This window comes from Tauraco erythrolophus, unplaced genomic scaffold (assembly GCF_009769465.1).
Source record: "Tauraco erythrolophus isolate bTauEry1 unplaced genomic scaffold, bTauEry1.pri scaffold_45_arrow_ctg1, whole genome shotgun sequence".
Lineage (NCBI taxonomy): Eukaryota > Metazoa > Chordata > Aves > Musophagiformes > Musophagidae > Tauraco > Tauraco erythrolophus.
Genome location: NW_028238615.1, coordinates 110,177 through 137,325, shown reverse-complemented (window position 1 = coordinate 137,325; position 27,149 = coordinate 110,177). Strand labels below are relative to the sequence as shown.

General features: G+C 54.4%; 1 protein-coding gene across 1 annotated transcript in view; it reads right to left on the bottom strand.

Moving 5' to 3' along the window:
• Window positions 1–27,149, bottom strand: part of DCHS1 (dachsous cadherin-related 1) — a 50,946-nt gene that overhangs the window by 12,769 nt on the left and 11,028 nt on the right. The window contains exons 2-12 of the mRNA XM_086630634.1: window positions 13,497–13,685; window positions 13,153–13,384; window positions 11,846–12,082; window positions 10,446–11,465; window positions 10,051–10,238; window positions 5,077–5,173; window positions 4,752–4,909; window positions 1,785–2,619; window positions 1,233–1,472; window positions 636–761; window positions 153–362 (exon numbers count right to left, since the gene is read on the bottom strand). Coding sequence (XP_086486760.1) covers window positions 153–362; window positions 636–761; window positions 1,233–1,472; window positions 1,785–2,619; window positions 4,752–4,909; window positions 5,077–5,173; window positions 10,051–10,238; window positions 10,446–11,465; window positions 11,846–12,082; window positions 13,153–13,384; window positions 13,497–13,685 — 3,532 coding nt within the window. The remainder of the gene's footprint in view (window positions 1–152; window positions 363–635; window positions 762–1,232; window positions 1,473–1,784; window positions 2,620–4,751; window positions 4,910–5,076; window positions 5,174–10,050; window positions 10,239–10,445; window positions 11,466–11,845; window positions 12,083–13,152; window positions 13,385–13,496; window positions 13,686–27,149) is intronic.

Sequence of the window (27,149 nt, the reverse complement as noted above, 5' to 3'; positions counted from 1 at the left end):
TGAGGGGTGGCAGCAGCTACATGTGGTTTGGAGCAGGAGAGAACTAAAGTGGAACAGGAACTGCCACAGGTGACGGAGCCACGGGCAGCCCAGGGTGAACGGCCCTTACCTACTGCTGAGGACCAAGCCACAGAGCTCCCTGTGCGACTCACCTGCTATGCGGTATTCCAAGCGTCCGTTCTCGCCTCCATCAGGATCGGTGGCGCGCAGGGTGTAGAGTGCCACGCGGCTTTGGTTCTCAGGGACCTCCACAGAGCAGGACTCACTCTCTAGGTATGGTGCGTGGTCATTCTCATCCCCTACTGTCACCTGCACAGTTGCCTTGGAGAGGTTGGGGGGCAGGCCACCATCCCGTGCGTAGACTGCAGGAACACAGCGAGAGCACTGCAGGCTGCCCGGCTGACGGGGCGCTGCCCTCAGGGCCCTCACGTGCAAACGCCGAGACCACCACAGGGGATGGGACCACCAGCATTCCTTCATGCTCAAACCCTCCAACGACTCTGCCCGTCACTCCCCATGGCCTGCCCTCCCATGCAATACCGCTCTACCCCGGCAGTGGGGAGCACCCATCTGCCTTCCCTGTGCTCCCTGCCCCATGCCTGCTGCACGCCCCTTGTGCACCAGCATGGCCCTACCGATCAGCACGTGGTGCTCCTGCTCCTCGCGGTCCAGGGCACGTGTGGTGACAATAAGTCCTGTCTGCGGGTGGATGGAGAACGGTCCCCCTGAGAGACCCCCGTAGGACACCTGCCCATTGGCACCTGCAGGGAGGAACACGGTTTGAGGGCAGCCCAGCAGCAGCCACAGGAGCCTCTCATTTGGCTCACAGCCCTGCACCTCCCTCCTCCCAGGCTTCCCACCCAGGGGTCACACAGCTGTGAGAGAGGATGATCCCACTCCCTGGCAAGTAAAGCTGTGGCAGAGATGGTGGAGGGAGGTCCCAGCCCAGCCCAGCCCAGCTTGTGGAAGGGAAGATGGGTCAAGGAACCTCCAAGGAACAAGGGCCATTGTCTTGGGGAGCAGAAGGAATCACAGTCCCTGTTTTCATTCTCAGCTTCTCCCAGGATTCAGCCCATCTCTCGTCTCCAGGCCAGATGATGATCCTTCCCTCCATGGTCAGCCAGGCTCTCCAAACCAGGTGGGAGGGAGCGGAGCGCACCCAGTCCCAGCTGCTGAGCCCCAGAAGGGCCCCTGACCAAACTGGGCAGCTCACCCTTGCCTGGCATTCTCACCCAGATCCCGGTCCACTGCCAGCACCTGCAGCACAGGGCTGCCAGCTGGCAAGTTCTCCATGATGAGTGCTTCATATTCAGGTTTCTCAAAAGCAGGAGCCTCATCGTTGACATCCAGCACCAGCACGGACAGTAGCTGTGTGGCGGAGCGGCGTGGAAAACCATGATCCATGGCCACCACAGTCAGGTTGTGCTGCACCACCTCCTCTCGGTTCAGGGCCCGCACGATGGAGAGCGCGCCTGCAGACACGGGCAGGGGTGAGCTGGGGCTGCACGGCACCAGGGCCGACTGCTGCCGAGACAGAGCCATCACGAGGCTGCAGGCACTGGGGTGAGCCGGGGGCAGCCTGGTCTCCAGGGACACAGCAGTGTCATGCCAACCCGGTGCTGTGCTCGGGGCTCTTGACTCCCCCCAGGCCTCCCTCCTCTGGGCTCCCCCCCCCCCACCCCCCTCCTGTGCACCGTGCCACATCCCCACGTGTCCCTGCACCCTCCTCTGCCCCGTGTTCACAGCGTCCCCGTCACCCACCCTGCGTCCTCCCGGGCCCTCACCAGTGCTGGGGTTCAGGTGGAAGCGGCCGTCACTGTTGCCTGCTCGCAACGAGTAGCTCACACGCCCGTTCTCTCCCAGGTCGCTGTCCTGGGCCACCACGTGCAGCGCCACGAAGCCTGTCGGCTGGTCCTCCATGACACTGACGGCAGCAGGCGAGAGGAACACGGGCGCGTTGTCGTTCTCGTCAGTCACGAACACGCGGGCTGTGACGGCTGCTGAGCGGCGCTGGCTGACGTTGCGGGCCTGGTCTGTGGCCTCCACCACCAAAAGGAAGGAGGCGACTGCCTCTCGGTCGAGGCCCTGGCGAAGGGTCAGCAGCCCCGAGCGGCTGTCAAGCTGGAAGGGCGCCCCGGGGGGCTCCTGGTGCAGCAGCGCGTAGCGCACCTGGCTGTTGGGACCCACACCATCCCCGTCCAGCGCCTGAAAGGTGAAGATGGACGAGCCGGCCTGGGCGTTCTCTGGCACCACGATGGTGATGGGATCTTCAGGGAAGGCGGGCGCCTGGTCATTGCAGTCCTGCACGTGGATCTGTACCAGCACCAGTCGGCTGGAGGGATAGCCCAGCTGCGTGTCCTCAGCACTCACCTGAAGCACGTGCCGTGCCCCAGCTTCATAGTCCAACTCCCGGGCAGCGTAAATCTCCCCTGTCACACTGTCAACCACGAAGGTGCCATCCCCACCACCTCCTACCACTGTGTAGGTCAGCTGTCCTCGAGCCGGGGCATCTGGGGGTGCCACTGAGCCGATCACAGACCCTGGCTTGACCCCCTCCAGAGGATGCAGGGTCAGCACAGTGGCATCCGGCCGTGGCAGCACCCGGGAGGATGGCAGCACCTGTGAGGAGAGGCAGCAGTGAGGGGCACGCGCCAGGAGGTCCTAGCAGGGAGCCGGTGGAGAAGGGGACATGGTGCCTGCAGAGCGCAGGTGTAGAGAGGCAAGGTCTCAGCTCTTGGGGCCTAACATGCACAGCAACCTGCAAAACACACTGAGGATAAGCACGGGGTCAACAGGGTGAAAGATGAGCTTCCCCTGAGGAGCTAGGATGAGTTAGGACAGATGGACTGGGCAGAGAAGCATGCTCATCTTATCAAAGCATGTCTACACCTGAAGGGAGAGTGCAAAGCGGACGGAGCCAGGCTCCTCCCAGCAGTGCCCAGTGTCAGGACCAGAGGCCATGGTGACACACTGGAAGACAGGAGGGTCCCTCTGAACATCAGGAAACATTTTTCACTGTGAAGGTGACCAAGCGCTGGCACAGATTGCCCAGAGAGGTGGTGGAGTCTCCATCCTTGGAGACAGTCAAAAGCCACCTGGACGTGGAGGCCCTGGGCAGCTGACTCTGGGTGGATCTGCTTGAGTAGGGTGGTTGGACAAGAGGACCTCCAGAGGTGTCTTCCCACCTCAACCATTCTGTGAGACTGTGATTGTGTTAGCTACTGCAAAGGCAATAGACACCAGCAGAAACAACTCTGCAAAACAGGTTGCCCAGAGAAGCTGTGGCTGCCCATCCCTCTAAGTGTTCAAGGCCAGGTTGGATGAGGCTTTGGACAACCTGGTGTAGTGGAGGGTGTTCCTGTCCATTGCAGGGAGGTTGGAACTAGATGATCTTTGAGGTCCCTTCCAACCCAAACCATTCTGTGATTCTATGAAAACTACGCTAGAGTGCGCGAGAAGTAACACTCATCCAGATGAGAGATACAGAGAAGAAGGATAACCCAGTATGACCCAAAGATAAACAAATACTATCCCTACTTTACTGAAGATGCTGAAGTGAATTTGGGGATGAGGTGCACCTGTGGATGGGGGAGAGGATGCATGAAAAGCAATAGTTATCTGAAGGGAAAGCGTGTTGAAGATCTCAGTGTGCTCCTGTCAAGGAGCTGGGGAAAAAGAGAATAGAGCAAAACTGTCAGCCCAGAAGGGTATCAAAACTAGCAACTGCCAAGCAAATTGCTACATTATAGGGATGCAAACAGGCCCTCCAGGGACAACCAGCCTGCCAGCCTGGTCTCAACACTTTGAAGACTGTAGAACAACTTTAATGACAAGAACTGTTGCAGACATGGCATGAAAAGGAAATGGTATAAATGTATTGTGAAATAGCTAAAGGCAGATGTGCCAGGCTAACACAGTGCTGCTCTTCAGAGACAAAGGAAACACGGTGTATCCAGCCTGCCTGAGTTTTATTTGGGCTCTGATGTAGTAGTGCATGGGAGATCACTCACTGAACTGGGGAAAGGCACAGAATGAGTACAGCTGTGTGACAGAAAGGACTGCAATATCGACTGGCTCAAGGAGAGCGACTAGCAGGCCTTTAGAGATGGCTCGTGGTGCTGACATTTGCTTTTGGTAAGTGCAAGGGCAAAAGAAAGCTGACTACGTTGTGAACTCGCTGACAATGTTAGAGGGCACTGCCAGCACAGAGAAGCAGCAGAACATCAACCAAGGAGCATCAAACGGCCTTGGGAACTGCAAGAACAGGGACAGGAAGATGCGAAATGGTGTACTGTGAAGGTGCTTTGACTGGGGGTATCCCAGAGCCTCTGCTGTAAATGAAGCTCATTGCTAACAACAGAGAAAGGACTCGACTGTCTGGGCCAACGCACCAGACAGTGAGTGCCAAAGTTGTACAGACGTGAAGAACACGCTGTGTGTCAGGAACACTGTTTTCAGCAGGTGCTGGGAAGAATTGATGTCTCTGTGAAGAGGACCTTTAAGGTCTTCTCTGCAACAGCATATCTAGGACAGGGTTGGCTGTCCAAGACTGGAAAAGGCAGGACTGCTTACTGTTAATACTGTTGACCCTTCTACAAACAAGAACATGCACAGTGGCAGACAGACCCATCCCTTCCCACCCCAGGTTCTCCACACAGATTTTAGGGCTGGATCAAGGGCTGGATGGGATCCCCAGGAGGTGAGCGAGGGATAAACAATGCAGGAACAAGAGAAGCTGGGGTGCTGGATACCTGAACGCGAATGATGGCTGAGGTACTGCGAGGCACCGTGCCCCGGTCACTGGCTGTCACAGTGAAGATATACTCAGCACGATCAGACCGGCGTAGAACCGTGGCAGTCCGCAGCTCTCCAGTAGCCATGTGCAGTGTGAAACGCTCTGCCCAGGCTCCTGCAGAAAGAAGGGGAAATGCTGCGGGCAGAAGCAGAGAGGAGGGAGGGCAGGGGGAGGCTGGGAGTGCGATGTGGCAGGGCTCAGGCAGTGGCACCCACCAGCCCACAAGGGTGACGGCTGCATGGCAGACAGCAGCACCAATTAGTCAGTTCTGCAGCTCATACCTATCAGTGAGTAGATGATGGTCCCGTTCTCACCCTCGTCGGGGTCCTTGGCCTGCAAGGAGGCGACTAGAAGTCCTGATGGCTTCTCTTCCAGCACCTGCAGCACAGCCCAGGGAGCAGCTGAGTGGCACAGGGCACCCTTCAGACTGCCCCCACAAACCCCTAAGTATGGCACAGAATCTGCACCTTCCTACACCAGCCAAGGCATAGACCCCCCAGCAAAACCCACAGGCTGCGCCCGAGGCTGGACAACATGGAGAAGTCTGCAGCAAAGCCAGTGAAGGGAGTTTCTGCCTCGCCAGCCCTGCTACCGTTCTGCCCTGTTTAACCACCAGCTCAGCAGCGCCGGGGCGTGCTGCAGCAGTGAGCTGCAGGGTGATGGGACAACGCTGTTTCATGCATGTTAAAGCCCAAACCACGTTATAGCCCAAACCAGGACTCCACCAAGTTGCCAAGAAAGCCAACGGAATCCTGGCATGTATCAAAAACAGTGTGGCCAGCAGGAGCAGGGAAGTGATTGTCCGCACTGGTGAGGCCACACCTGGAGTACTGTGTCCAGTTTTGGGCCCCTCACTTCAAGAAGGACGTTGAGGTGCTGAAGCGGGTTCAGAGAAGGGCAACAAAACTAGTGAAGGGTTTAGAGAACTTGTCCTATGAGGAGCGGCTGAGGGAGCTGGGACTGGTCAGTCTGGAGAAGACGAGGCTCAGGGGGGACCTTACCGCTCTCTACAATCACCTGAAAGGAAGTTGTAGGGAGATGGGGGTCGGTCTCTTCTCCCACGTTATGAATGACAGGACGAGAGGGAATGGCCTCAAGTTGCGCCAGGGGAAATTTAGGTTGGATATCAGGAAAAATTACTTTACAGAGAGGGTTGTGAAGTATTGGAACAGGCTGCCCAGGGAGGTGGTGGAGTCCCCATCCCTGGACGTGTTTAAAAACCGTGTGGGTTTGGTGTTGAGCAACATGGTTTAGGGACCCTGACAGTGCAGGGTGAATGGTTGGACTTGATGATCTTGAAGGTCTCTTCCCACCAGACGATTCTATGATTCCACGACAGCCCTGGTTCTCTCTGCCCCAGCAGACCCTTCAGCTGCAAATGCGAAGGCATGAGCAGCGACAGGCTGGGAGGCCGGTCGCCCGGCAGTGGCAGGTGTGTCCTCTGTTCCCACCAGCCAGCCCAGGGAGCTTTGCAGTCTCTGGAAACGCAGCTGGCAGTTCTTCCTGGGCTTGGACGCCTGGACTCTTAAGACTTTTCCCTTCTCTCCGTTGTTCCTGGTGAGCACTGCTGACTGCCTGTCTGCTGGCACTCAAGACCACCATTTTATGCCAGTGCATCACAGTACCATCAAGACATTAATTGCACACGGGCTCAGCTAACCCCACATTCTGAGGTGAGTTACAGCTTCCTGACAGAGACCCCACAGAACAGCACTGCACGCAAGCACCTCTCCTGGCTAGTTACGGAAATGGACACAACCCCATTACTGCCCCTCACCACCGTCAGTCTCTGGGAGTACCCTCAGCAAACAGCCCGTGCCTGCTGGGAGACTTGTCTCTCCTCCAGCAGACTCCTTGCACCTACCCACACCTCACTGGTAGAGCAGGTTGCCCACTTGGCAGAGACTCTGTGGTCCCTTCCACATCAGAAGACATCAAACTCACATCCCGAGGTTACAGACCTCAATCTGACATCCTATCAGCACATCCCACAGCACGAATCATCCTCACGGATCCAGCTGTGCTAGGCAATCTCTGTGTGGTACCACTTCAATGCATTTACGGAAAAGACAAGTGGAATCCGAGCAAGAATCCAAGGAAAGAGGCTGCAAGCTCCTGAGAGGGGGCAAGTGTTAATGGTGTTGCACAAGCTGCTGGTCCCGTGCTGGTGGTGCTCGGGAGGGGAGAGCAGAGGAGCTGGACATGTTTAGCCAGGCCAAGCAGTGATGTGACTGCACCCTGTAAACACTGCGGAAAGAGAAGGGAAATTCCAAGGAGAGAGAAGAGCTGTTTAAGCAAAACCACAATATTGGCACAAGAACAAATGAGTATAAAGTGGTCAGAAATTAGTTTAGGCTGGAAATTAAGAGATGATTTCTAACTACCAGATCAAGGAATCTGGAACAGCATTTCACAGCCGTGATGGAGGCAGAAAACCTTCTAAACATAGCTTGGCTGTTTACGAACCGGAGTGTCTGCGTGGACGCCTCTGAGTGGGACCGTGCCTAGGAGGTCTCTTGCAGCCCCTCCTCTGTAGCAGACTGGGGCGAGGCGTGCCCCCCACACTGCCCCTCATCACCTCCGACCAGGACACAAGGGGCTCCCACTCTGCATGCGCGGTCACGCTCCTCTGCCACAAGGAATCAAACTCCATCTGGGGACAGCAGTAACTCAGCAGAGGAGTTAAACGAGCAGCATCCACACAGGCTCCATGTACAAATGCCATTTCAGACACACAAACAGAGGAATAAACAGTGATAGAAGTGGTCTTGCCCCTGCAAAAACCTCAGCCTTAGTAAAACTGCTGCCAGGCGGCTTGTTCAGGGCTGATGTCCACCCTCCAGGAAGGTCCAAAGATCAGAGAGCCATCTCAGCCACTGCCACAGCTCTGACAGTGGCTGGCAGCGTATACATAGAGAAGATGCAAGAAGTAGGGTACGTATGGAATAATCCTCCTGTGAAACCTTCCCAGCTTCCAGCAGTCTGTGGCTAAGTCACTTCCTGAGCCACAGATCGTATTTTTGTTCAACAGCCTTTGATGGATTTTTTTTCTTTCCATGAATTCATCTAATTTTGAACCCATGCAACTTTTGGCAATGATTTCACAATTTAATTATGTTCTGCATGAAAAAGTACTGCCTTTGTTTATTTTAAACCTGCTGCCTCTTCATTTCTTACGAAGCTGCCTAGGTCTCGTACTGTGAAAAAAGCAACTTCTCATTTCCTCATGACTTTCTCTGTGCCATTCACTGCACACCTCTCTTATATTTCTGCAGTTTCTTCCATGCCAAAGAATGTTCAAGTATTTTCTTTCTGCATGGAAACCATTATCTACTGGAGATCACATTAACATCCTTTTCTAGGACTACTGCTTATTTAGTGGAATGGAGGTAGAGCAGAGGGTGTGCAGAATTTGAGATGTAGGGTAATGGGGGTTTCTTTCCTTCTCTGTCCCTTTTCTAATAAACTCAGCATTTGATTTGCCTTTTTGACTGTAGCTAAGCCCTGAGCTGACATTTTCACAAAGCACTCATGGTGATGCCTCAGTCTTCTCCCTCATCTTACGTAGCTAATTCAGTATCACTTTCCAGTTAGCAACAGTGAATTTCATCTCCTATCTTCTTTCCTAATTGAACAGTAAAGTAAGATCCTTCTACAGTTCTTCACAGGGAGTCCTCACCTTTATTACTATGAATGGACCAGTAACACCAACAATCACCTCTTGTGGAGGATATATGAAAATGCTAAATAGCAAGGACACCAGCACCCATCCTGGGCACCCACCAGTGACATTCCTTCTCTGTGAAAACAGACCACTTCTTCCTTCCCTTTGCCCCCTCTCCCCTTCCCTAGTGATCATTCCCTGGGAGGATCCATTACTATCGCAGTTTCTGCATGACCACCACCTGCTCCTGCCAGTGCATTACCAACGCGCTCATCTCGCAGCCCTACAGTGGGAGATAACCCTCTAGCTGATGCTTAAAGCAAGGTGCCGAAAGCAAACCTCCCTCTGCTTTGCCTGATGAACACTGGTATGAACACTTCATTGAGCAAGTTTCAACGGCCAGAGCCCTGCTCAGGGAGAGGACAAGACTAACTAATCAGGCCCTGAGAGATGCCTTCATCCAGGCCAAGCCTTGCCAGACAGTTTTGCAAGCAGAGAGTGCAAGCTGGACATGCAAGAAGGCTGGGCAAGGGATGGCTGCAACCTGGAACAGGAAGGGAAAGTCATAAACAGGGAAGTCCCAGGGTCCTGTGCTGATGGCCACCCAGGTGTGGCAGTGACCTGCCAGTACTGTCCTGCCTGCTCTGACCTGCCTCTGGTGTGCAGCTCAGGCAGGACCTGCAACAGAGAAAGTCTGCCATCACCGTGATGTTTTACACCCAGCACAGTGCAAGTGGCTTGAGCACACCACCTGAAGCGCAGCAACATGCAGAGCAAGCATGTCCCTTCAGCTGCAGGTTCTCCCCACTCTGTGCAGAGGAGGTGGGGCAGGGCCTCGATTGTGCATGCTGCTCCGTTGCTGCCAGCACCACTTGGCTGGCTCCAGCGAGCTCTCGCCACGCACGCCGCTGCGCAGGGCCACAGCAGAGCAGATGCAGCCAGCTGGGGTGAGGGTGCAGGCATGGTCCTCACCCACTTCTGCTGAGCAGCACAGACGTAACTCATTCTGCAGCATGCTCAGTACCGGAGCAACCACTGCCACCACACAGTGCTGACAGGGAAAGCTGGGCTGGACCCAGAGCAGATTCTCAGAATGCTCTTGTGAACGCAAAGTCCCTCTGGGCAGTGCTTTCTTGAGCTCCCAGAAGGCTGAGTGGCTCTACCAAAACTCCAGAGACCTAGAAGCTAACGGCACCCCATGCCTCCCTGCTCACAGGCGTTTTAGCCCTGGCTCTGCTGGGTCAGGTCTCGGGCTCCCTTTCGCCTTCCCTCCCTGCAGGCATGTGTGAGCCAAGAGCTTCTGCCTGCTGGCCCGTGCCATTGGCCTCAGAGCCCTCTGCAATCCTCACCTGCTCCGTGCTCAGGGATGTCTGTATTTCCCAAGGACATGCCCACCTTACCACATCTCGATCGGATTTATCAGACTGCCCTGGCTGCCGCATGGATGCAACTTATGCCTGCTTATATTCCACCCTGAAACGCTGGGCGCTCCTGCCCACTCCCTCTCCCCCTGTCTCCCTCTCCTGCCTGTCCCCAAACCCAGAGGCTATCACACCCCTGTCTCACCAGGGCTCCAGCCAGCCACCCCTACCTGCACGGGCAGCTCCTGACCACTGCCCACATGAAGGAAAGCAGGAGCGTTGTCATTCTCATCCAGCACAGTGACGTAGATGGTTCCTGTGGCACTGCGGGGTGGTGCTCCCCCATCCTGCACGATCACCAAGAGCTGGTAGCTGGACTGCTGCTCCCGGTCCAGGCTATGCTTGGTGCTGAGCTCCCCTGTGAGGGAGAAGTGGGGACACAGCTCAGCCCAAAAACCTCTTTAGAGAAGAGCCTGTGCTCAGGTGTGTTGCTGGGGAGCCCAGCACCGCAGGGGTAGGAGGATGAATATTCTGTTGCGGCACTGGCCTGCCCTGCGGCACTTTTGATCTGCTCTGGGCTTTCTCCCTAGCCGGCCCCAGCCTAGGAAGCCAGGAAGTCTCTCACCTGTCTGTGTGTGGATAAGAAAGTTGGGATCATGCTGGAGCAGGCGGTAGGTGAGCCGGCTGTTCTGCCCAGCATCCCGGTCACTTGCCATCACCCTCCCCACACTGCTACCAGGAGCCTGATTCTCAGGAACGGTGAAGAAGTAGCGCTCCTCACTCAGCCGGGGACTGTTGTCATTCTCGTCAGTGACGCTGATCCGTACAGTGCTGGTGCCTGTTTTCCGGGCTTCCCCCCCTGCACCACTGCCTCCCGCCGAGGCCAGCACTGTGAGCACATACAGGTCCCGCGTCTCCCGGTCCAGTGCGCTTTTGACATAGAGCCAACCACTCTCAGGCATGATGCCAAAGCTGGCAGCATCCCCGTCCGCACGCAAGTGGTAGGTAAGTGTCACGGATTCTGCGTCGCGTGCCAGGGCCCGCACCTGCAGGAAGCGGGTGGAGACCGGCACACCTTCCCGCACCTCCACGCGGTAGGTGAGTGTGTCAAAGATGGGCCCGTTGTCGTGCTCGGCTTGCACATGCACCAGCAGCGCAAACGTGGAGCTGAGCTGGGGAACTCCACTGTCTCGGGCCACAATGGCCAGCCTGTAGGCTGCACTGGCTTCGTATTCCAGCGCCCCGACCAGCCGCACCGCCCCCGACGAGCGCTCCACACTGAAGGTGCCGTCACCTCCTGACACCAGCTCAAAGTTCACCTGACCGTTGGCACCGCTGTCACGGTCCTCAGCCTGCAAAGTGTACACTGTAGTCCCGGGCTCTGTGGCCTCTGGCAGCAGAATGGAGTCGGAGGGGGCTGGGAACACTGGCGCGTTGTCATTCACGTCTGACACAGAGATTTTCACACGTGTGTTGCTATAGGCGGGAGGCGAACCGCTGCGGGCCTGGACATCCAGAACGAGGACTGCCTGGGACTCGTGATCAAGAGGCAGGCTGGTGCGCAGCTGCCCGGAGGCAGAGTCAATGGAGAAGTAGCCATGAGGATCCCCCGAGGAGATGGAGTAAAAGATGTCATCAGCATGACCTGTTGACAAGGAAATGACAGGAAGAACGATTCGTGCACCTGGCCCAGCTGCTCAGCCCCCCACAGCCAGCAGCAGGGCTGGGCAGTGGCAGACTGGTCGGCAGGTGCACAGTGGCACTGTGTACACGTGCATGTATGTGCAGATGCACGTGCACAAGTGTGTGTGTGCACATGTGTGTAGGCACAGGGTGTGTAGGCACAGGTGTGAGAGCACGCACTGAGCTGAGTGACAATGGCACGGGTGCACATTTGGATGCGTGTGCCTCTGTGCATGCCTGGAGCTCCCAGAACGGGGTTTCTCTGTGAGGACGGGTGGTACCAGACCTTCAAGATGGTGCAGGGACAGGGAAAGTGACTGCATGGAAGGAACAAGTGTGTACCTGGAGGGTTCTGGGCCCGGACAGCCCCCACGCTGGCACCCTGCAGCATGTCCTCAGGCACCGTGAAGAAGTACTGAGTTTGCTCAAAGACAGGGGGTGAGACTGTGCCCTCCACGATGCTGATGTTCACCCGGGCATTTGGCTGTGCCTGTAGGCCCCCACCGTCTTGTGCAGAGATCACCAGCTGCACCAGGGTGTTGGCTTTGCCGCTCAGGGACCATGAGAGGGAGATGACACCTAGGGAAGAAAGCAGTTCAGAGGGCACTATGCCTGCACCCTTCCTGTCATCCGGCACCACAGGAACGGGCCAAAACATAAGCTGGAAAAGAAAGACCTAAGGGGGCAGCAAACATTGTGTGTTGCAGCAGGGAGCTCGCCATGTAAGAACTGGAGTAAAGAAGAGGAATCTTCCTGGAAAAGCCTCCCCAAATCCTGCTTTCTCAGCCTTAAGCCCAGCTCTGAGCTAAGCTGTGGTAAGGGCTGGGGGAAACAAGCCAGAGGGCAGGCCTTGGGAGAGGGAAAGGAGGGAACAGGGCTTCCAGTGTGGGGTGCAGGGTGAGGGTCACGACACAGCAGGTGGGATCTGGGCTGTGGGGAGGCTCTTGGAGAAAATGTAGAACTGAAGGACCATACTTGACAGGACCTGCAAAGGAGGCGGCCCTGCATTAGGGTGGCTGGTAGATCTGTCTCATCCCAGTCACATTCTGGGAACTTGGGAACCAGTGTGGAGAGACCCTGTCACCTATGCTGAGCACAGGACCCCTTCCTGTCCTGCAGAGAGCCCCTGGCACAACACGCCCATGTGCCCACCTTCCCAGCAGAAACTGCTCTGGCTTTGGTGGCCAAAGCAAGGCAGAGCAGATGCAGCCAGTGAGAAAGGCAGGACCGAGTACGACAGAGAATTATAGGGAAGGAGAGTAAACTGAGCAGGGGAGAGAGGGGAACTAGACAGGGACAAGAAACTAAGCAGGATATGACCTGATGGGGCAAAGCAAACAGCACGCAGGAGGAAAGGTGCAGTAGGTGCATCAGGGATGGGGACTGAGGGAGAGGAAAGAAGAGGGGACAAATGAGTAACAGAGCCGGGAGCAGAAACAAGAGGTCAGAGACACAGTCTGGGAAGGGGCTGCCAGAGGCTTAAGAAGCTGAGGCAGGGAAGACATGGCAGGGAGAGGAATAGACGCATTCTGGTGGCAGACTGCACCACTGAGATGGCCAAGCAGTGATCCTCAGGCTGGCTTTTACACCTGCCCACATCCCACTGCTCTGACTGCTGCCTGCTGTGGCTGCCCCAAGCTCTCTCTCACCTGTGTCCTTGTTGAGGGAGAAAAGAGGTGGTGAGTTTCCCAGGACAATGCGGTAGGTCACTTTCCCATGCAGCCCCTCATCCTTGTCGTGGGCAGTAACACGCAGCACAGCTGTACCTGGCATGCTCTGTGTGCTGATGCTGGCAGCATACTCCAGTGGGTAAAACACTGGTCGGTTGTCATTTATGTCCTCCAGGAAAACCTTCACATACACCATGGAGTTCAGGCCACCCTGTGGAAGGACCAGATCAGAGATGGTGCGAAGAGAAGGAGTGAGGACAACAGTATCCCCTGCATGGTGCAAGTCAGGAACATCGCACTCCCGTGGCCTCTCCAGCACTCACCCCATCGACAGCAGTGATGGTGAAATCATAGGCAGATGTGCCCTCGTCACGATCCAGAGGCTGCACGGTGCACAGCTGCCCCGTGTACTTGTCGATGCTGAACTGCGTGGGGACAATGCTGCCGATGCCCGAACCAATGGAGTAGGAAAGGGAGCCAAACGTGCCACTGTCTGCATCTGTGGCTGTCACCTGGATTGAGGGAAGGTACTACATGAGCAGAGCCAGCATCACAGAGAAGACCACCAGACAGACGCAGCCCATCACCACCACCTCCACAACCCAGTGCTGCCCTCTGCTCTGGGGCCCACAATCACTGCACAGTCCTCAAAGCTGGCCACAGTAAAGCAGACTGGCAGTTACCACCTCAACCCTGCGATTCCTGTCCCAGACAAACCACCACTTCCTCCTCAGCCTTTCCTGCAAGAGGACATGGCCTCCCATGGTCTTGCTGCCTGCAGACAGCCGTGGGGCACTGCAGGATCAGCCCATGCTGGCTGGGTCTGCGTGAGGGAACACAGAGGTGGGGGAACACAGCATTGTGGACTCGCAAGAGCTGCACCGTGCTTTGCATCTGCAGTGCTGCCAGGGGTCCCTGCACCACCAGAGGTGCTTTGTTTCAGGTGATACTTCCCTTCTTGCACACCTGGGGCAACATCAATGACCAAGAGCCACAGCCTTGCCTCTGCAGAGGAAAAGGCCACATGGAGAGGGGGTGCAGAAAGGTCAAGCCTTACACAGATGCCAATGGTCCAGCAGCCAAGCACCCCCCTTGCACCCAGCTCGACTGGCCAGCCAAGGACAACCCGCACTTCGGCAGCTGCTGCCCCTGGCCCCCTGCTCCTTCTTTGCTGCTAAGACGCTTAACCCAAGACAGGAAGAAAACCAGCCCCTTTTCACTATGGCCCTGGCTCTGTCCTGCTCTCAGAGCTTCGTGCCCAGCAGCCCTGGGCTCTGCGGGTGACGACTGAGGGTGGCACTGCCCTGTGGCAGCCCAGGCCCGCATCGTGGGGCACACGGATTGCATTAGCAGCTACAGACACACAGGACCATAAAAACTGCTCCCTGCTCGCCAGGCCCAGTTCCTCCCTGGGCTCCTCGCAGAGCTCAGGTCAGCAGAAAGCGGCGCCTTCACCTGACCCCAGCACCGCTGCCCACGGCGCGTCCGCCAGCTGGGAGCTCCGCACAGAGAACAAAGCTGGAGCACGGAGCCAGGAGGGAGGCAGCTGGGCCAGGCCCGGGTGAAGTGGAGTTCAGGCCTCGTCAGCCACAGCTCCTCCCAGCAGCAGCGCTGGGGCCTCGGCTCCCGTGAGCGAGAAGCACAGGAACGCGGCTCGGGCGCCAAGGAAAGGGCCCAGCTGGGGGCTGCGCACAGCTCTTTCCTCCGGGCAGGGCCCCCAACCTGAGCCACTCACTCCATCATCAGAGACGGAGGAACAACAAGCGACTACGGAGAACGGCTGGGCGGGGGAAGAAAAAGTAAATCAGGCAGAGGTGGGACCTCGCTCCCCCAGACCACATGCTCCGCACCCCAGGAGAGGAGCAGCACCCGCGGCAGCCCCTTGCCAGTTCTCCTGCCCAGGGACCGCAGCCTGCAGGGAGGGGAGGCAGCACATCCGCACGGCTCTCCGGCCTTCGGTCCGGGGGAATGCCTGAGGGGAGAAGCTGAGAGCACATCTACAACGAGCAACACGCTCCCTGTACAGAAGATTTGCTCCCCAACCCTGCAGCAGCTGCCAGGAGAAGCACCATGAAACAGGATTCCCCTTCCCTGCTCCAGCTGCAGAGCACTCGGAGCCACAGGTGCCACGACAGCAGCCGAGCCAGAACGCACTTTGGGAAACTGGACCCACCTGCCTCCCCTCTGAGTTCAGCATCCTCCCTCCCTCCCGCCCCAGCTCCCTTTGCTGTGGAGCTCCTCATCTCAGAGGACAAATCTGACCTTACTGACACTGCTGAAACCTGTCTTCGAGCTACCCGTACTCTGGCCCCACGTTGGATATTCTTACCGGGGTCACAGCCCTGTCCCAATACACAGGAGTTGTGTGCCATGCCTGGGTTTTAGCTGGCGGTGTTCTCTGCCACTGCAGATGGAAACGCACCTGAAACTGATAAGCTGCCACAGTGACTGGAATAGGCACTTTCCTTCAAAACGAACGGCTTATCACTCTGAAAATGCTCTAAAAAGCATGTCACTGTACAGCAACAAGCTCTGCAGCAAAGTAAGATATTTTCCTTGGGCTCCTCAGGCCAAGGGCTCTCATGCTTCCAGAATAGCCTTACTTGCCCATCTTCACCATCCTAAGAAAGGTACCCACAGGGGAAGCCATCTGGAAACCCAGCTTCCTGCCACAGGAGCTGGCTCAGATTTTGGGAACGGGAGAAACAGATGAGCTCTCACTACTATGCAGTACTGCACCATCTCCCTGGCTGCTCCCTGGTAACCAGAGCCATCTCCCTGCAGGGCTGCCTCAAGCAGCTGGCAGTCTGGCATCAGAGGCAAACCTGCCTGCAGAGCCAGGGCAAGACATCCTCAGAAAAGTTCCCTGTTCACATGCATCCAGCACTCTGCCTTCCCACCCTGCTGTGGGACTGTCTGTGGATCAACAGTCTTCATAGAATCATAGAATCATAGAATCGTTAGGGCTGGAAGGGACCTTCAAAGGTCATCTAGTCCAACCCCCGATGTCTTAACACACATCCTGCCTCTACAAGCACACAGAGGGTCCAAGAGAGGTCATGTCTCTGCAACACCAGCGCTGGTGTAATCACTACTGGGGACTCGTGTCTGGTCCTCGTCTCACCTGGAGGATTGGCACTAAACCAGCGCCCAGAGAAAAGCCACAGGAAGATGGGAACACGCAAAGGAGCAGCCAACTGTGTTAGCTCAGTATGGGGCGGCCAGGCAGTTTGCTCAGCGTCCCTGCCGCTGTGTGCAGAGGGAATGGGGTGGATGCCCCCACCAGCCCGAGCTCTCCTACCTGCAGACTGCGGATACCCTGCATGTGTTCCGTGGAACAAGGCTGCCTGCGGCCAGCCCACGCTCACCAGAGCCCCATGCAAGTTCCAAAGGCAGTGCAGACCCCTGCTGCAGCTGGGGTGATGCCTCCTGGGGCTCCTCTGAGAAGCAGCGCAGGGTTTGGGCAGCCGCCGGGTACGGCAGAGACCTCAGTCTAGCTGGCACGCGTGGCTGGGACCCGTGGCTGCCGACTGCACGTTTTTAGCTGTGAGGATAATTAACCACCAAAAAGGCTCATGAGGGCCTACGGTGAACTCTCCACTCCTGCAAATTTTCTAACCACGTCTGAACATTTTTCTAGGAACTTTGCTAGAGGCTAATGCAGGGCAGCACCAGGCTATTTTATTTATTTAGCGCCTGCCCCAAATCTTGGATCAACGGCTGGTTTTACTGTAGCTTACTTACGAGGCTCCTGACGTTTGCCTGAGAAATAAGAGGGAAATGGGGTCAAGCTGTCTACGGGACAGTCCAGGAAACACTCCATTTGGGGCTATGCAAAGCCTGCTGCTTCAATATGTGGGAGCAGGAGTCAGAGCTGTGACCCTGAATGGAGCCCCTACAGCACCCTCACCTTTGACTTCTTTGAACACCCTGCAAGGCCAAGACTGGCTGGTCTCAGGAGGAGCTACGTGAGAGGAGAAAGGAGAGAAGGAGAAAGCAGCAGCTGGGAACAAGACAATTGCATGAGCTTGCAGGGTCAGCATGCAAATACGAGATGTGGACAAAGTTGTGAGGTCACCGCATCTGCACAGGACACCTGCACAAGCTCGCAGGATCACTGCGGATACACCAAGCACAACATGCAGACATGAAGTGCACGCTGTCTTTCTGCCCAAGACTACAGTATGTGCAGCTGCAACCCCATGTGCCAAGAACAGAAGTGTTCACAAAGTGCAAGTGCAGGGACACTCCCTACATCGGGTGAAAATGCTCTGTGCCATGTTGTCGCACGGCAGTGATGCCAGAGCCCAGCACTCTCTCCCCATGCTGGGACTCCAGAGGGTGTGCCGTGAGGCAGGCAATGTGGTGACCCTGGAGCTCTGATATCAAGAGTCCAGATGTTCCTATACACAGACCCGGCCAGATCAGCAGTGAGAAGGAAGACATGGTGAATTTTTTCTATGGTTCGTTACGGTCTCTGTTGAAGACCTACTTCTAATCACTGCTACTACCTCTGAGTCTGATTCTGCCTGTGTAAGACTAAGGGGTTGTTCTCAGAAACTCTCTGTATTGGTGGGTGGACCAGGCAACCCATTCCCTTCCTGGATAAACCAGTTGCACAGAGTGTTTTCTGGCCTGTAATTTCCTGTTCTGTCCTGTAGGACCCCATTCTCCAAAGGGAAATCACAGAATCATAGAACGGTTTGAGCTGGAAGGGACCTTCAAGATGATCTACTTCCAACCCCCCTGCCATGGGCAGGGACACCCTCCACTACACCAGGTTGCTCAAAGCCTCATACAACCTGGCCTTGAACACTGCCAGGGATGGGGCAGCCACAGCTTCTCCGGGCGACCTGTGCCAGTGCCTCACCACTCTCAGAGTGAAAAATGTCTTCCTTAGATCCCATCTAAATCTCCCCTTTTTCAGTTTAAAGCCATTGTCCCTTGTCCAAAGCCCCTCTCCAGCTTTCCTGTAGCCCCTTTAATTACTAAAAGGCTGCTGGAAGGTCTCCCCAGAGCCTTCTCTTCTCCAGCCTGAACAGCTCCAACTCTCTCAGCCTGTCTCCATAGCAGAGGTGCTCCAGCCCTCAGATCATCTTCGTGGCCTTCTCTGAACCTGCTCCAACAGCTCCATGTCCTTCTTGTGTTGGGGATCCCAGAGCTGAACGCAGTATTCCAGGTGGGGTCTCAGGAGAGCAGAGCCAAGGGGCAGAATCATGGAATCATAGAATGGTTTGGGTTGGAAGGGACCTCAAAGATCATCTAGTTCCAACCCCCCTGCCAAGGGCAGGGAAATCCTCCACTACACCAGGTTGCCCAAAGCCTCATCCAACCTGGCCTTGAACACCTCCAGCGATGGGGCATCCACAACTTCTCTGGGCAACCTGTTCCAGTACCTCACCACCCTCAATGTAAAGAATTTCTTTCTTATATCTAACCTAAATGTCCCCTCTTTCAGTTTAAATCCATTGCCCCTTGTCCTATCACTACATGCCCTTGTAAAAAGTCCCTCTCCAGATTTCCTGTAGGCCCCCTTTAGGTACTGGAAAGCTGCTATAAGATCACCCTGGAGCCTTCTCTTCTCCAGGCTGAACAGCCCCAACTCTCTCAGCCTATCTTCATAGCAGAGGTGCTCCAGCCCTCAAATCATCTTCGTGGCCTCCTCTGGACTCGTTCCAGTAGCTCCATGTCCTTCTTGTGTTGGGGACTCCAGAGCTGAACACAGTATTCCAGGTAGGGTCTCACGAGAGCTGAGTAGAGGGACAGAATCACTTCCCTCGACCTGCTGCCCACGTTCCTTTTGATACAGCCCAGGATACGGCTGGCTTTCTGGGCTGCCAGTGCACATTGCCGGCTCATGGTGAGCTTCTCATCCACCAGCACTCCCAAGTCCTTTTCCTCAGGGCTGCTCTCAATCCATTCTCCGCCCAGCCTGTCCTTGTGCTTGGGATTGCCCCAACCCACGTGCAGGACCTTGCACTTGGCCTTGTTGAACTTCATTAGGTTCTCACAGGCCCTCCTCTCCAGCCTGTCAAGGTCCCTCTGGATGGCATCCCTTCCCTCCAGTGTGTCCAAACCACCACACAGCTTGGTGTCATCTGCACACTTGCTGAGGGTGCACTCGATCCCACTGTCCATGTCGCCAACAAAGATGTTAAACAGCACCTCCCCGGTACTGACTCCTAAGGAACACCACTCGTCACTGACCTCCACTTAGACATTGAGTCGTTGACTCTTTGAGTGCGACCATCCAGCCAATTCCTTGAACGTGAATCACTTGAACTCCACCGCTTCATGGTCACTGCAGCCAAGTCTGCCCTTGAGCTTCATATTCCCCTCCAGCCTCTCCTAGTTGGTGAGAACAAGGTCCAGCATAGCACTTCTCTTCATTGGTTGCTCTGTCACTTCAAGAAGGAAGTTATCAACGCATTCCAGGAACTTCCTGGATTGCTTATGGCCTCTTTGCTGTCCCTCCAACAGATATCAAGGTGGTTGAAGTCCTCCATGAGGGCCAGGGGTCAAGAACATGAGGCTGCTCCTATCTCTCTATAGAGGTTGTCATGCACTTGGTCTTCCTGGTCAGGTGGCCTGTAGCAGATGCCCACTATAATGTCACCTGTCCCTGCTCTTCCTTTAATCCTGACCCATAAGCTCTCAGTCAGCTCTTCATCCATCCCCAGGTGGAGCTTCATGCACTCCAGCTCATCATTGACATAGAGGGCAACCCCTCCTCCTCATCTCCCCTGCCTGTCTTTCCTGAAAAGCCTGTATCCTTCCAACACTCCAGTCATAGGAATCATCCCACCAGTCTCTGTGATGCCAACAAGATCACAGCCCTGCAGAGCACACATCTCGAACTCCTCTGGTTTGTTCCCCACGCTACGTGCGTTTGCATACAGGCATTGAAGTTGGGCTCCAATGAATCTGACTTACTGGCTGGAGTGTCTGGAATTCCTTTCTGCTGCTCTTCAGGTGCTCTCAGCTGGTCTTGATCAAGCTTGATGTTATCCCCCTCCCCCTTCAGGCCTAGTTTAAAGCCCTGTCAAGGAGCCTGGCCATCAGGAGATAACGGCTGCATGAATGCATCCTGCAACTGCATATGGGATGTGTTTCTGACAGCAATTGGCTTCTTGGTCTTGAGGAAAGAGGGAGACAGACTCAGGGTCCTGCAGGGCATCCTGCCCGAGTCCGGAGCGAGGCCAGGGTTTCTGAGCAGCACCAGGCCAGTGCTCCCGCCTGCCTTTCAGCCTTGTTAAGATGTGCTTGGCTGCAAGCGCGGTATTTCTCTGGAACCTGCTGCAGCTGTGCACAGCACATGGAGCGTTACTCCCCCGCCATGCCTTGTCCTCTCACTCTGCCTATGGCACGCTCCTGGGACAGCCCAGCCTTCACACAGCCTCACACAGAGCCCACTCAGCCCAGGGCGGCACTGGCGTCCCCCAGCACTGCACATCATGCTAGCCATGGCCAGGTCCAGCCTGCCACAGGCTACTACACCTCTCTCATGTCCCATAGCACATCCCATCTGTACCTGCCTCTTACGTCCCACACAATTTCATCATGTCCAATGCAGATGGAGTCCTCCCATGTCCAATGCCCATATAGATGCTCACATGGTCAATAGGACTGGTGCCTTTCTCTTGTCACCCCCAGTGACACCTTCATCACAGCCCTGTATTGCCAGCTTCCTCCACTGTCCCCTCTCCAGGATATCCCCCTGGCCATACAGTGGTGCCTCACAGTTCTGCTGTGGCCGTGCAGAGCCAGCACCTGGCCGTGGGCTGAAGAGCATAGCCTGGGTATGAGGCACTTTATCTCTTTTCATAGAACCATAGAATCACAGAACGGTTTGGGTTGGAAGGGACCTTCAAGATCACCCAGTTCCAACCCCCTGCCATGGGCAGGGACACCCTCCACTACACCAGGTTGCTCAAAGCCTCATACAACTTGGTCTTGAACACTTCCAGGGATGGGGCAGCCACAGCTTCTCTGGGCAACCTGGTCCAGTGCCTCACCACCCTCAGAGTGAAAAATTTCTTCCTTATATCCAATCTAAATCTCCCCTCTTTCAGTTTAAAGCCATTGCCCCGTGTCCCATCACTACACACCTGTGTCCAAAGCCCCACTCCAGCTTTCCTGTAGCCCCTTTAGGTACTGGAAGGTCTCCCCAGAGCCTTCTCTTCTCCAGGCTGAACAGCCCCAACTCTCCCAGCCTGTCTCCAGAGCAGAGGTGCTCCAGCCCTCAGATCATCTTTGTGGCCTCCTCTGGACTCGCTGCAACAGCTCCATGTCCTTCTGATGTCAGGGACCCCAGAGCTGAATGCGGCACTGCAGGGGGGGTCTCAGGAGAGCAGAGTAGAGGGGCAGAATCCCCTCCTATGACCTGCTGGTCATGTCTGCCTTCCCTTTGCAGGGCAGCAAGCCAGGCAGCGCAGCACGCCCTTAACCTGTGAGAGTGTACTGGCAGTGCCTGGTTCAGGGCCGGCCAGAGCTGGGTGCTCTCCAGCAGTGCAGGGTTCAACAAAAATGCAAAATGTGGAATTCCTCAATTCAGGGCACAGTGACACCGAATTGTGTAGATTCAGAAAGCAACTACCCACATTCACAGAGAAAAATCCACTAAAGGCTTTAAACACAAGGACATCAATGCTGAGCCAGGAAATCCCTGTGCTGAAGATGGGATAGTTTGCCAAGGAGGCACCAGTACCTGGTGAAGCCCCTGGACCATAGACCTTGGGTCTCACAAAGAGTTTCAATTTCCCAGGCCAACCAGGGGTGACACACAGCTGGATCCGCTGTTCATTAGCAAGAGAGAACGGACTGAGGACGTGGTGATCAGCGGCAGCCTTGGCTGTAGTGACCATGAAGTGTTCAGGATCCTAAATGGAGTGAGGAAGGAGAATAGCAGAGTACAGATCCTGGCCTTCAAGCAAGATTCCAGCTTATACAGGGAACTGATAGGTGGGAGGGATCCCACGGGAGGCACGTCTGAAGGTCAAGGGAGCTGAGGAAAGCTAGCAAGCCTTCAGGACAGCATACTCCAGGCACAAGGATAGTCCATCCCAGGACTCAGGAAAACAAGGAGACATATCACAAACGGCCTTGGCTGAGCAGGAACCTTAGGGCTAAGCTGCAATGCAAAAAGGCAGCATATGGGAGGTGGACACAGAGGCAAGCTGCAAAGGAGGAATTTCCGAACATTGCCCAGGTGTGTAGGGATGGTGTCAGGAAAGTGAAAGTTCAAGTGGGGTTGAGAATTGCAAGGAAAACATGGGGTGCTAAGAAGAGCCTCCACCATTGCACTGGTAGTAAAAGGCTGAATAAGGGCCCATATCTGAATGTGGTGGGCGAGTGAGTGACGGCAGACACAGATGACTGATACGCTCAATGCCTCCTTCACCTCTGCCGTCAACAACAAGGCTTCCCAGGCCTCCATGCTTTTTGAAAGGGTTCAGAGAGCTACCAGACAGGGATGAAGATTGAGTCAGGATTTCTTCAGTGAATGTGATCCATACGAATCCATGGGATTCAACAGGCTGCATCAATAGATGCTGACAGAACTGGACTTGTAGGGCTGCTCTTTCAAGTGTGGTGGAGATCAGGGGAGATCCCTGACAACCAAAGGAAAGCAAATATTGCATCCCACCTTCAAAAAAGGCCAAAACGATGATCTGAGGATCTACGCTCTTGTCAGCCACACTTTGGTCCCTGGGAGAATCATGGGAATCAGTCTGGAGCAAAGAAGGCTCCGGGGAGACCTTATAGCAGCCTTCCAGTACCTAAAGGGGCTACAGAAAAGCTGGAGAGGGGCTGCTTACAAGGGCATGTAGTGACGGGACAAGGGGCAATGGATTTAAACTGAAAGAGGGCAGATTTCCATGAGATTGAAGGAAGAAATTCTTCGTTCTGAGAGTGGTGAGGCACTGGACCAGGTTGCCCAGAGAAGCTGTGGCTTCCCCATCCCTGGAAGTGTTCAAGGCCAGGCTGGATGAGGCTTTGGGCAACCTGGCTGAGGGGAGACCTGATTACAGCCTACAAATACTTGAGAAGGGATGGTGGGGAGGTGGGGGAAGGGCTCTTTACATTAGTGATGGGTGATAGAACAAAAGGAAATGGGCATAAGCTTAGTCAGGGGAGATTCAGGTTGGATGTTAGGAAGTATTTCTTCTCTGAAAGGGCTGTCAGCCACTGGAATAGGCTGCCCAGGGAGGTGGTTGAGTCCCCATCCCTGGATGTATTTAAGAAAAGGGTGGATGATCTACTTAGGGATATGGTTTAATGGGGATTAGGGACTGTTGGACTCGATGATCTCTAAGGTCTTTTCCAACCTAGTAATCTATGAAATCTATGAAATCTATGAAGGTGTCCCTGCCCATAGCAGAGGGGTTGGAACTGGATGATCTTGAAGGTCCCTTCCAACTCAAATCATTCTATGATTCTATGACAACTCTTTCCATTCTTGGGTCCTAGCAAGGGTAAAGCCTCTTCATGCTGGCACAGACTGAGTTCCCAGGTGACATGTAGCCAAAGAGAGAAAATACTTACTGGGGAAGCAGTAAGATGCGTGACCCAACCCCCTTCCCAAGGACCATGAGACATCCACTGTATTTGCCTTGAAACAAATCTATACTGAGGCAAAAGACAGCAGTGGTCAGCAGGATCTTGTGCCCTCCGTTAGTTAATGTTTCAGTCCCAGTTCACACTTGAGTTCTAACAAGACAGGCTGACAATTTCAAGGTTATTTGGAAATACGTTGTATGCTTGTTTTTTGTTGTTTGCTCCTTACGCCAAACAAGGGAAATAAGAGAACACAGGAGACAACAAGTGACACACTCTGCAGCAGCACAGACCGAGCGCTGGGCTGCGAAGGAAAACTTGACGGAGGGGAATTAAGGAAACAGGTGAAGCAAGAGGAGGCAGAGGCAGGGGGAAGCCAGGGAGGATCTGCCACTTCCGTATGAGGGGACAGCCTGAACCAGAGGCCAGCATCCTGCTGCTGCTGATGGGAGCAGACAACCTGGAGATTCAGCTGGAGATCAGGGGCTGGAGACCGAGTCCAGGGCCAGAAACCAACAGCATCCATAGGGAAAAAGCTGCATTTCACTGCAGACTTTGGAGACAAGATGTTCAGTATATGCAGTTGTTGATCAGTGCTGCAGCCATGCCCCAGAGCAGGGTGGGGGAGAGGGGACAAAGGCACACAAATGCTGACAGCTGCTGAGTGGAGCCCTTACAGACAATCCCAGCAGGATGTTTTGTGCACTGGACAGCCTCTCCATGTCTACACAAGTTGTTTGCGACCACTATAAAAAGGCTGAGGATGTTCTCAAGTCTATATGCATGACAAACAGTGAATGTTTAGAGATATGATTAGCCAGATACTATAAACTCAGATTTAGGAGTATCATGACAGTCCTGTGAATGCTCGTATGCAAAAGGCATGCCAGCAGGAGAAATGTGCTAACTGAAAAAACACACAAAACCCCAAAATGTTAAAACAAAATAGTTACAGTTTGGCACAGTCACCATCTGTGTGCCAGGGAGGAGAACTGGGAAAGGCCTGAAGGATGAGAGGCAGGGGAAAAGGGACAGGACAGCAAATGCAAAAGGAACTGCACAGTGTAGGGTGGCGTAAGGCTGGGATATGCTACTGCTGTTTTTGCATGAAAATCACAGAATCATAGAAGAGTCTGGGCTAGAGGGGACCTTTAAAGGTCATCTAGTCCAACCCCTCTGCAATGAGCAGGGGCATTTCAACTAGACCAAGTAGCTGATAACTTTCAGGAAAAGAAACTGCATGAAAGTGACAAACCAGATATATTATTCCTTTCATATAATGGATGCAAAAGAAATGGCACGTGCCCCTCGGGACCCAAAAATGTGTTAAGAAACCCAGGGGATGAACTTGATGCTGTGTTTTGAAGACGACTCTTTGATAGGTGTAGAAGAGGCCACTACCATGGAAGGGCTCAGGGAATACATCTGGGGCATTTTCTGCTGAAATTACTAACTGATCACTGTAACTACACAAAAATGTAAGTGTTTGCATTCAATTCCCAACTGAATTTGAATCTGGGCAAGGATGTCGAAGTCATAGAATCATAGAATCATAGAATGGTTAGAGTTGTAAGGGACCTCACAGATCATCCAGTTCCAACCCCCCTGCCATGGGCAGGGAAATCCTCCACTACACCAGGTTGCCCAAAGCCTCATCCAACCTGGCCTTGAACACTGCCAGGGATCGGGCATCCACAACTTCTCTGGGCAACCTGTTCCAGTGCCCCACCACCCTCTGAGTGAAAATTTCTTCCTTAGATCTAATCTAAATCTCCCCTCTTTTTTAAAGCCATTGCCCCTTGTCCTATCACTACATGCCCTTGTAAAAAGTCCCTCTCCAGTCAAGAAGAAGGGCTTCTATAAGTGCATAGGTGACAAAAGGAAGGCTAGGGAAAAATTAGACCCGCAGTTGAAGGAGATGGGGGACCTGGTGAGACAGGACATGTAAAAGACTGGGGTACTTAATGCCTTCTTTCCCTCAGTCTTCTTTCCTGAAGACCAGTCTTCAGGAATCCCAGATCCCAGAGACTGGGATGAAGGCTGGAGCAAGGAAGATGTACTTTCAGTTGAAGAGGATCAGGTCAGTGAATTCTTAAGCAAACTGGACATATGTAAGTCCATGGGCCCTGATGGGATGCACCCCTGAGTGCTAAGGGAGCTGCCAGATGTCACTGCGAGGTCACTCTCAATACTCTTTGCACAACCGTAGTGTTTGGGAGACATGCCTGAAGACTGCAGGAAAGTAAATGTCACTCCAGTCTTCAAGAAAGGCAAGCAAGAGGATCCAGGTAACTACAGACCAGTCAGACTCACCTTGATCACTCACTCACCTTGAGTGATAGTAGGGGGTGATATGTGTAGTAAGGGGGAACACACAAGTTGCATTGAGGTAAAAGAAAATCCCATAAATAACGGCATAGGTATTAAAGCTACCCCCCCTAGGGGTGCGATGGGGTCGAGAGCCCAACTTACGTGCTTCTATATGAACGCACGCAGTATGGGCAATAAACAAGAGGAACTGGAAGCCCTCGTTAACCAGGGAAGCTATGACATAGTTGCCATCACAGAAACATGGTGGGATGACTCGTATGATTGGAGCGCTACCATGGCTGGCTACAAGCTCTTCAGGAGGGATAGGAGAGGTAGGAGGGGTGGCGGGGTTGCCCTGTATGTAAGGGAAGGTCTAGAATGCTTAGAGTGTAATGTTGGGGATGACTTGGTGGAGTGTCTGTGGGTAAAAATCAAAGGGGAGCCTATGAAGGCGGATATTGTAGTGAGAATCTGCTACAGGCCACCCTATCAGGACGGTGAGGCTGACGAACTATTTTTTAAACAACTGGGGGAAGTCTCGCACTCACCAGCTCTTGTCCCTGTGGGTGACTTTAACCTACCTGATGTCTGCTGGAAGTATAACACGGCAGTCAGAAAACAGTCTAGGCGATTCCTGGAGTGTGTGGAGGACAACTTCCTATCACAACTGGTCAGTGAACCGACTACAGAAGGTGCTCCCCTAGACCTGCTGTTTGTGAACAGAGAAGGTCTTGTGGGAGATGTGATGGTTGGAGGACACCTGGGGCATAGTGACCACGAGATAATAGAATTCTCAATTCTAGGGGAAGTTAGGAGGGGGAGCACTAAAACTGCCAAGCTGGACTTTGGGAGAGCTGACTTTGGGCTGTTTAGAAGTCTGGTTAATAAAGTACAGTGGGAGACAGCTCTCAAGGGTAAGGGGGCGCAGGAGGGATGGTTACTCCTCAAAAAGGAAATTCTGGAGGCACAGGAGCGAGCTGTCCCTGTGTGCCGGAAATCAAGTCGCCAGGGTAGAAAACCAGCTTGGATGACCAAGGAGATCTGGGAACACCTCAAAAGAAAAAGGGAAGTCTATAAGTCTTGGAAGAATGGGCAGGCGTCCAGGGAGG